This window comes from Sphaeroforma arctica (assembly GCF_001186125.1).
Source record: "Sphaeroforma arctica JP610 unplaced genomic scaffold supercont1.619, whole genome shotgun sequence".
In the NCBI taxonomy this organism is placed as follows: Eukaryota; class Ichthyosporea; order Ichthyophonida; genus Sphaeroforma; species Sphaeroforma arctica.
Window position 1 is genome coordinate 8,979 of NW_014039939.1, and position 10,516 is coordinate 19,494.

General features: G+C 43.8%; 4 protein-coding genes across 4 annotated transcripts in view; 2 read left to right on the forward strand and 2 right to left on the reverse strand.

Moving 5' to 3' along the window:
• Positions 1-787, forward strand: part of SARC_07651 (hypothetical protein) — a gene marked incomplete at both ends in the record, with an annotated part of 2,954 nt that extends 2,167 nt beyond the window's left edge. Inside the window, 2 exons of the mRNA XM_014298395.1 lie at positions 326-435; positions 676-787. Coding sequence (XP_014153870.1) covers positions 326-435; positions 676-787 — 222 coding nt within the window. The remainder of the gene's footprint in view (positions 1-325; positions 436-675) is intronic.
• A 961-nt stretch (positions 788-1,748) lies between these two features.
• On the reverse strand, positions 1,749-2,420 carry SARC_07652 (hypothetical protein; the record flags this gene model as incomplete). Its single annotated transcript, XM_014298396.1, has 1 exon — positions 1,749-2,420. One exon carries the CDS (start codon positions 2,418-2,420, stop codon positions 1,749-1,751), a length of 672 nt encoding a protein of 223 aa, XP_014153871.1.
• Position 2,421: 1 nt separating this feature from the next.
• SARC_07653 (hypothetical protein) lies at positions 2,422-3,237 on the reverse strand (the record flags this gene model as incomplete). Its single annotated transcript, XM_014298397.1, has 1 exon — positions 2,422-3,237. The coding sequence occupies one exon, from the start codon at positions 3,235-3,237 to the stop codon at positions 2,422-2,424; it is 816 nt and encodes a 271-aa protein (XP_014153872.1).
• A 1,756-nt stretch (positions 3,238-4,993) lies between these two features.
• Positions 4,994-10,516, forward strand: part of SARC_07654 (hypothetical protein) — a 7,428-nt gene continuing 1,905 nt past the window's right edge. Inside the window, exons 1-7 of the mRNA XM_014298398.1 lie at positions 4,994-5,287; positions 6,466-6,628; positions 7,631-7,816; positions 8,297-8,580; positions 8,891-9,121; positions 9,347-9,513; positions 10,098-10,153. Coding sequence (XP_014153873.1) covers positions 5,100-5,287; positions 6,466-6,628; positions 7,631-7,816; positions 8,297-8,580; positions 8,891-9,121; positions 9,347-9,513; positions 10,098-10,153 — 1,275 coding nt within the window. The 5' untranslated portion in view covers positions 4,994-5,099. The remainder of the gene's footprint in view (positions 5,288-6,465; positions 6,629-7,630; positions 7,817-8,296; positions 8,581-8,890; positions 9,122-9,346; positions 9,514-10,097; positions 10,154-10,516) is intronic.

The window sequence follows — 10,516 nt, forward strand, 5'->3', positions numbered from 1 at the left end:
GTAGTAGTACGTACGTACGTACTACTCGTACTACTACTACACACACAATATATATATATATATATATATATATATATATATATATATATATATACGTATATATATATTTATATCTACATATATATCTATATATATATATATATGTATATACTATAGATAATAGGCATGTTGCTTATAGACAGAAATAGTCATATAGCGTACTGACTTAGACGCACACATATATATATACATACCATGTACATAGAAACCGTGATATGTATGAACATACTGACACGATCAAACGTATATCCACGTACTCAACGCACTCACGTGTTCTGCTGTTCAGGCAATGGATCGTGTGTACCGGATTGGGCAAACGCGCGATGTGCGTGTGCTGCGGTTTGTGCTGGAAGACTCTATTGAAGAGAAGATACTTGACTTACAGGAGACCAAGCGGTGAGTCGGTGGGCTGAGTCGGTGGGCTGGTCCGTGCCTGTTCTCTTATGTGTATATTGAGATGTGTATGTATGTATGTATTGGTGAATATGTATCTGTGGGTCCATCCCTATATCTATACTAGTACACTATGTAGGTATCTATACAAACATTCCTTCCTGTCCCCTTGTCCACGTTCTAGGGTTTTAGGGTCTGAACCATGTCCTTGTCCATATTTACCCTCTCTCATCTCGTGCACAGTGTTCTTAGTACCGGGGCACTCAACAAACTCTCAGCCGAAGAAACTCGCAAGCTCTTAGTCACCCAACTACGCTCACTCTTCTCTGCCGAGGCCAAGATCATCGCCGACTGAAGTGGTCTGACCACTATCTATAGCGGATCGCTCTCACACGTGTATATACACACACTTGTCACACATGTGCATACAAACACTTGCCTCACACGGCACGTGCGTGTGCATGTGCATGTGCGTGTGTGTGTGTGTGTAAGCGAAGGTCTGTGTGTGATAGACGTCGCGTGGGCGTTTAGTAGTCCTGCCCTGCAGCATGCAATGCGAACTTGTGCTATGGGCAACAGCGGCAAATTGGCACAGAGCGCCGCATCTCTCGGTTGCCGCAGAACTGCACAACCAAACGCGTCTGTGCTGCAAACATTAGTAAAGGAACAAACCAAAGCTATAGGCGCATGCATATGCGGCTACGCTGATGATATATACACTTAACAACCGAAAGAGTCTGTGCTGCAAACATTAGTAAAGGAATAAACCAAAGCTATAGGCACATGCATATGTGGCTACGCTGATGATATATCCAGTTGACACCAAAAGAGTCTGTGCTGCAAACAACTATCTGTGTATATTGGACTATGAATATCTGTGACTATCTATATATTGGGCCATGAATGTCTGTGACTATCTGTATATACTGACTATAAATATCTGTGACTATCTCTATATATACCGACTATTATTATCTGCGACTATCTCTGTATATTGGACCATGAATGTCTGAGACTATCTCTATATATTGGACCATGAATGTCTGTGACTGCCTGTATATACTGACTATAAGTATCTGTGACTATCTCTATATATTGGACCATGAATGTCCGTGACTATTTGCATATATCGATTATAAATATCTGTGAACTAAATGTAGGTATTACTGAAGGTAGCCAAATAAAAAATAGGAAGTGAGAAAGTTTTTTTTGTCATTGTGTGTTAAAGGAAGCTTATCATGTGTAAAGTGAAGCACCTAGAATAGGCTTCAGCTTTTGCAGCCACATTCCATTGAGCTTCAACCTCTCCGTGAGTGTTAATAATTAGGGCCGCTCGTTGGTCTGTGCTGTCGGTTTTGTTTCGGCCTGGGGCTGTCCTGTCGACGATCACCACCATCAAACCCACACTGAACACTGTTGCACTCCACATCACACTCTCCGTCCGACAGCCACTCACGTGCACATCGCCGACCACACACGGCACGAGAACCCACTCCAAGCTCAGTCTGACAGTCTCCGTTGTCCCAATTACAGCTCTGGTTGTTGCATTCCTGGTCACATTCCGAGTCGCCCAGCCATGCGGTGGCACACATTCGGTCGCATCTGTCGACGGGTGCTGTGATCTTCTCGCACTCCGCAGACACCAGTATACCATTGCTGATTTCCGGTACACATACTTCGTTGTCATGACAACCCTTGCCGCTTGCCCCGCATCTCTCGTAGCTCAAATGGAGCATGCGCTGATAGGCATTCCCAAACTCTTTCGCGAACAAACTGTCGTCTCTAGCGAATGCATGCGCATGAGAGCCCATACCTCTGTGTCGCAGCATCCACATGTCTGACGGCAGACGCAGCAGAGGTGTGCCACCATCTGTGCACGGCGAGTCTGCTGCATGGACATTCATCGATTCAAAGTCCAGCTCACAGCCACGCATGCCCTGCATTTTCACGTTAACAACGCTTGCGCCTCTTTTGGAATCACTGGCCATGTCATTGAATCTCGCGCTTGCCCCGTCCCGTAGGCCAGTCAGGTTCGCTGCCAATAGTGAAAGTGATCGTATCGTCGTCAAAGGTGGTCAGAGTATACCAAGTCCACTCCTCATCCACCAAATCACGGAAGAAATCGGGTCCCGCCCAACTCAGCGGTCTGTCACTGAACGATCCTGCATAGCAAGTGCACACCGCATGCGCTGCGCCCAAACTATGGGCCCCACCGATCAGTGCAACAAACTCTGCTGTGGAAAAGCCGTACTCGTCTGTGAACTTCTGGAGTGGATTTACCTGGGCATTGGGCAGGTCACTTGGACCGCCAGCGTGCGAGGCATCCAGGTCAAAGCGACCGCCTTTCACGCTGATGAGATCCATACGCGGAAAGTCCATGGATTTCAACGCCAGGGCGCCGGCTATGGCAGTGGTGTCTGCGAACGATATTTTGTTGCGTCTCGCAAACACTTTGATCACATCTGTGGCGATGTCAATACACGCATTCCCAGATTTCTCCAACACCTTGTTATGCTGGAGAGTGCCTCCATTGATACCGCCTTTGTTGAATTTGTGATCGAACGTACCGGCTGCATGAAACGAGGTGCGCAGAAGCACAGGTCCAAAGCCTCGGTACTCATCGTGTCTGTGTGAGTCGTCCCCTCCATTGAGGAAACTAGTGATATCATCCGTGAGATTATCATAGTGTGCTTGTTTACTAGAGTCCAATTTACTGTACCAAGCCTGGTTGTATATGTCGTTGCCGGAAATTGCCGATATACAACAGAGTATTAGAACAATTTTGAGTCGCATGGTACCAGTCATGTTGTTGTAAGTAGGGCAAGCTGTCAATCAAGTGTTAATTTTGAAGGTTGCAATGTGTCTGCATCCGGCATACAGATTCTTATTTTATAATACGTCTGCAATGTGGTCAATTTTATGTTCTGTACTAGAAACTACTGATGCTTTCACGATTTGTATTGGAACGTTTTCCAATTTCTACTACGTCATGACGCCCTGGAGATGTGTATATATGGGAGAACGGACAAGTACATGACCCCCTAGTAGAGAAGTGTAAAATATATGGGAGAACAGACAAGTCTCACGTAACTACGTCTAGGTTTTTATCGGTGGAAGATCCAACACAACGTCACACGTACGCGAATTTATGCACCGGGCACACATAGCTTTGACAAAGATCCAGACTTATAAGCCTTTGAAATAAATTCATTGTATGTATTTATTCCATCGGCATTCGACACTCCAAATTTCAAGCAAAATTTTTGAAATCTAGATGTGCGAGTGTTATGACTATTACCTAATTTGACCTTCAATATTTCAAGCTTCATACAGATTCCTTATTCTCATTCGCCAAATTTCAAATTGACTCTCTTTCATCATTTTTAACCCGTATATTTTGTTTTATCCCAGTCTGCAGTATTTTAATTGGTGCTCACTGTCACTGTGAGTCTGTGACTGCTGGTATCAGAATTGAGAATTCACTACATATTCACTATTCAGGCCATCCACTTTGACTCCAAACCCAACCCCAGGGGCAGGCATGTACGCAGTTCGGTTGGCACTATACCTTACATACCACCATAGCACCAGGTTACCAGTTGTCCAGTTATGGGCTATGTATGACGTATATATCTTTACAAGTTTTTATCTCTCTAGTCTCTCCAATTTTTTATATAGAGCTACTAGGTGCCTTTAGTATTTCTGAGATTACTTTTTCAGAGTGATGTCGATGTCTCACTTTGATATATATATCCTACTAAGTACTAACCAACAACAACATACGGATACAAATGCTATAATAACGGTATTGAGAAAGCACACTGTAGCGACCGCTTTAGCAAACAGATGGCCAACTGACGGGCGGTACCTGGATTTTCGATTTAGACATCGCTATGTCATCGCTGCTGCTAGTTGTGATGATTAGAGCAATCTACACGCTTCGTTCTGATTATGTATTCGAAACTCGGTGCGTGGCATGATGATATTACCATTGACTTATTTCAAGGTATAGATTTCTCAAGTATGATCAGACTGAGTTGTCTGCTCCCCAGGGATTCGAATGATCCCTGGCAGTCGTTCTTGTGCAGAAAAGTGCAGGTGATGCAAGTTCAACGCTATTGAATTTGAAAGTACTATTAGACCTCACAGTCCTGCTATGGAGGTATTCACATTTGTGCACTCGCTCTAGAGAGGTTTACGCCTGCACATACAGCAACAACCGTAAAGCAAAAATAAAACAAATGCCGTAAATAAGCGCGTCATTACCTAGAATTGATTCATATTGTATTTCGTATATATAGTTGCATATGTAGCCTCAATATTTGAAACGCCTAATAGTCATAGGAGGGTATTTGTGAAGTGTGAACGTATTAATTTTTTATAACTTTTTTCCGGATTGAAGAGTAAAAACGTATAACGTTTTTAATAAATTCTTGGCCAGCCCATAGGCCCATTACCCATGGCTCGGGTGTACAATTGATGACAACTGCCGGCAAACTATACTAAATAACAACTTGTCATCTCACTTATATATGGCACATACGTAGTGAGAATCATAGAATCGATAAATACTCATTCTATTGCTACACTACATATACACATACACATACACATACACAAAAACATACACACACACATACACACACATACACATACACCACACCAGCATGGGGAAACGCCAACACACTCAAGACAAACTATATGTCACTAAGACCGAATGGTCGACCCTATACGGCGGTAAAAATGCAGGGAAGCAAAAGACATTCAAACGCTTGCCATGGAATAGCTGTTGCCTATCGTTCCAACCTGTGCAGAACCCTGTGATAGACGCCAAAGGCAACATGTTCGACTTGATGTAAGCAAACGGTATCTGCTGGTTATGTGCAGCGAATTGTATTTGTGCGCCCTTGAGTGCGGCCTTTCTAGTTGATGCTTCTTGTGTGCGTGCGTGCGTGCATGCTGTTTAAGGTTCCTTTATTTACCAGTCACAGCGATTATCAGCTGCTTACATGTCAAAATGAATGGCATGTGATGTGTCATGTATGTGCGATTGCTGATAGCGAACGCTACAACCTGTATTCGACCAAGTAAGGGTCATATTCTATTTAATATGCCTCTATGATGAATTCGTTCGAATCAATTCGGTTGGTTGTGCCTAAGTGGAAGCACCGGCATTCCATTTGCTGTGTGACTATACTCACATCAGCTACAAATCAAACGTGCTGATGTGAGTACAACCGCAGGTATTCAGGGGACACCCTAAGCCAAATTGTGAATTTAGTATGCGCTCGTTCAGTATATATTTGTACGTATGTCATGTAGCAATCCAGCATGCACTTCAAGTGTGTGACCTCATAGGGTACACCTGTTGATTTTTGCGTTCATAACGAGGGCGGCCGATACTCCAGCAAAACTACACACTGAGGTCAATCAGAATATCCCATTTTGTCTGTAAGTACGTGAAGTTGTACTGATTTTGTGCCTAAAAACCTGATTCTGATTGTGTACATACATAATATGAATGTGTGTTTGCGGGTAGTTGTTAGTCTGAAGATTTCACTCTTGATACATACAGTATTGAAGTATTTAATTACATATTAGTATATATGTATGTAGTTATGTATCTATGGATGTATATAATTACATATTAGTATATATGTATGTAGTTATGTATCTATGGATGTATATGCATTATATATATATATATATATATATATATATATATGTATATATGTGTGTGTGTGTTATAGATGTATATGTACACATATATGTATATATACATATAGGTATACATACATATATATATATATGTGTGTGTGTGTGTGTGTGTGTGTGTGTGGTGTGTATGTGTGTGTGTGGGCGTGTGGGCGTGAGTGTATATATATATACGTATATACTTACATGTATATGTATATATATATATATATATATATAGTCTGTGCATTGTTTGAATCCGTCACATTCACACCAAAATATGTGAACCGCTAGAAACGGTCCACCCACCCACTCACCACTTCTTCATGGTGAATGCAGGTACATAGTCCCTTATCTCAAGCGCTACGGCACTAGTCCCATCACCGGAGAGCCGCTCAAACTTAAAGACCTCAAGAAAATCACTATCCACAAGAACACCCAGGGCAAGCCACACGACCCTGTTACGCTGAAGGAACTTATTGACAGCCAGAAGATAGTTGTGGTATGTGGTAGACATGTCACTGCAACTGTGGCGAGAGTGACCCTAGCGTTAAGACGTTTTCCGTACGTTGTGATAATTAGTGCGTGTGTGTGGCCCAATACGTTAACGCTCTCCCCTACTGTGAGTCATGGCCATGAGGTATGGTGTTGTTCTATGGGTAGTGAGGTCGTCTCAGATGAGCGTGCCCCTAGTGTTGAGACATTTTCCGTACGTTGTGATATTTAGTGAGTGTGTGTGGCCCAATACGTTAACGGTCTCCCTTAGTGTGAGTCATGGCCATGAGGTATAGTGTTGTTCTATGGGTGGTGAGGTCTTCTCAGATGAGGGTGCCCCTAGTGTTGAGACGTGTTCCGTACGTTGTGATAATTAGTGTGTGTGTGTGGCCCAATACGTTAACGCTCTCCCCTACTGTGAGTCATGGCCATGTGGTATGGTGTTGTTCTACGGGTGGTGAGGTCTTCTCAGATGAGGGTGCCCCTAGTGTTAAGACGTTTTCCGTACTTTGTGATAATTAGTGAATGTGTGTGGCCCAATACGTTAACGCTCTCCTCTACTGTGAGTCATGGCCATGTGGTATGGTGTTGTTCTATGGGTAGCGAGGTCTTTTCAGATGCCTTGTGGGGTTAGGTTGTCGTTTCTATTGCTTTTCGTGTGGTTTGTGATGTGCATCTCCACAATGACATCTCGAACGACAGCTATCATTCCACACACCGACTGTGTCTGCGCTATTTAGCATCACTTATCTGCCGCTTTCTTATCTCATGTGCTGTCTTCAGTTGATATGATCACTTGTACCATGTCTTCTGTTGGTATGATCTCTTACTCATATTTCATTTCGGACGTGTGCCGTTTCTGCTTGCTGAGCAGCCCCTATTGTCTTGGCGTATTCGGACGTCTACCGTTCACGCTAATCCCACCTACGTTATTCAAACCAATTCCGACCCACTGTACCTATACTTACCTCGTGATATACCATCCCTTATCATTCCCTACTTATAACAGTGTCTGCCAGCGGGTAACGTGTACTTGTACAACACCGTAGAGACGCTCAACATCAAAGCGAAGAATTGGCATGATCTGCTGACAGACGAACCGTTCAAGCGCAGCGATATCATCACAATCCTAGACCCACAGAACCCAGAGAAACAGAACTACTCGGAATTCCACCATGTGGTGAACAAGCTTAAGGTGTGTGGTTGGGTGGGATACCTGCCAGTATATACATGTCTATATGTGTAGGTGTATGTATATCTATATCTATATCTGTATCTATATCTATATCTATATCTATATCTATACATATATATATATATATATATATAACAGCACTATGTATGTCTGGAATATGTATCAATTGTTTATTGATGTTGCATATGTTGTCAACGCGTACATTGCAAGTCCACGTAGTATCTGCCAGACTGTCCCTTCTACGCAATCTGTGTGTGCGCATACGGTAGCGCCTGCGCCTGTGCACTCGTGTTTATATTCTCCCGGAATAAGCTGGGTTCAGCCCGGATACTATTTTCTCACGTATGGAAATAAGATTTGACAAACACGCAGACACCTGTACCTCTGGGTTTTCTGTCTATTCATCCACCTTTCTTTGGCTCTACTTGGCCTGAACATAGACCGTATAACTCTGAAACTCTAAAACCCTAAAACTCTCAGGTACTCTCGGCCGAAGACAAAGAGATGCTCAGCAACCCCTCGTACAACATCAAGACCAACACCGCCGAAATCAGGAGCACACTCAGCGACTACTACAAGGACAAGACCAAGCGCGAACAAGAGACCCTCGCAAAGGCTCAGGAAGCCGTTGCAAAAGACCCCCTGGCCACTGACCGTGTGAGCACCTTCATTTCCGACAACCAGATGGCTGGGTCGTTTACCAGCACGTCGGCCGTGCGGGTGGGAACAGCCGCAGGAGCGGTGTATGACGAGGACTATGTCAGGTGTGTCCGAGTTTTAGGGTTTAACTATGTCAGGTGTGTCAGGGTTTTAGGGTTTACCTATATCAGGTGTATCAGAGGGTACTCTCCGTGTGGCACTGATCCAGACAGTCGGGTGTCTTCATAATGTGGATTGCAGTGTGAGGCAATGAGAATGTAGGTATAGAATGTAGGTATAGAGTAAAGTTATAGAATACAGTTATAGAATATAGTTATATAATATAGTTATAGAAATAGTTATAGGATATAGGTATATAATGTAGGCGTATAATGCTCACATGTGTACTTTTGCACCCACCCCACCAACCCACAGATACGGCAAGATCAAAAAGAGTGCGTACGTTCGCATCAAGACCAACAAGGGCGACATGAACATTGAGCTGTACTGTGCACTGGTGCCTAAGACATGTGAGAACTTCCTACTGCTGGCACAACAGGGCCACTACAACGGAACGGCCTTTCACCGGTCTATTAAGAACTTCATGATCCAGGGAGGCGACCCAACAGGCACCGGCAGTGGCGGAGAGAGTGCCTGGGGGGGCAGGTATGTGGTCTGATGTCTCTGGGAGTGTGTGCCTGTGTCTGTGCCTGTGCCTGTGTGTCTGTATATATTATATATATATATATATATATGTGTGTGTGTGTGTGTGTGTGTGTGTGTGTGTGTGTGTGTGTATGTATATATATATTAACTGTTAACTATTAACTATCATTTATTAACTGACTACCACCCATCCCCTACCGCCCACCCCCTCTTCTCCTGCACTAGGTTTGCTGATGAGTTCCATGCTAAGCTGTCGCATGAGGGTCGAGGCATGCTGTCTATGGCCAACAACGGAGAGGACTCCAACGGGTCGCAGTTCTTCATTACATACCGCAGCTGCAAACACCTCGACAACAAACACTCTGTCTTTGGCAAAGTGGTGGGTGGCATAGGTGAGTGCCATGGCCTGCGCTAAATGGGTTAGATGACTTACTTACCTTGTTGGACAACCTTGAGTGTGTGTAGTGGGTTAGATGAGTGTGAGTACGTGTCTATTCGTACTCGTGTACTGTGAGTGATTACGGGCGTACGGCATGGTGTGTCACATCACGATTTCATGAGCCACTAATAGCGTATGGCATGTTTGTGTGCGTCATTCACCGTCCCCATGGCAACGTATGTCTTAACAACATTCTGCGCGTACTGCTGTGTGTGTGCGCCCGAAGTAACGTGTCCCTCAGAGGCTCAGTCTACGTGCTTGTATCACTATACACCCACAGCCTCTTATGTTCTGTATGTAGGATCTGTTATGTATGAAGACGGGAATTATCAGCGGATCGACATCAGTATAAATACGATCCTTTTTTAGCCCTAAACCTTACTACGTCGTATGTGTTATTCTGTGGTGTTTGTTGGTATCAGTATCCGAATACATCTACACACTGTGCATATGCACACCCGAGTGCCCTCTCCTCTTCTCGCCTGTTCATACTCATCACTGGCGTTGTCCTTCTCTTCGCTTCGTTTCTGACGGCAGACACCCTGAGCGCACTGGAGAAGGTGCCCGTGAACGAAAAGACCCACAAACCCAAAGTAAGCTAGTGCACGTGAGATCTGTGGTTTTTTGTGTTTGTCTTTGGGCCTTATAAAGCGCCTACCAGTAGTTGTGCGTGCGGCAGAGATTAAACGCAGTATGAACCCCCTAAAATCATAAACCTCTGGATTGCTTGGCATTGCTTCTGCACTGACAGTCAGTGTTATACGAGCGCTCACTACGATATCCCTGGCACATGCTTATCCTGATGTGTAGTCGCAATCGTAGATATATCTAGATATATCTATATCTGTATCTATATCTATATGTGTGTGTGTGTGTGTGTGTGTGTGTATGTATGTATGTATGTATGTATGTATGTATAGTATATATATATATATATATATATATATATATATATA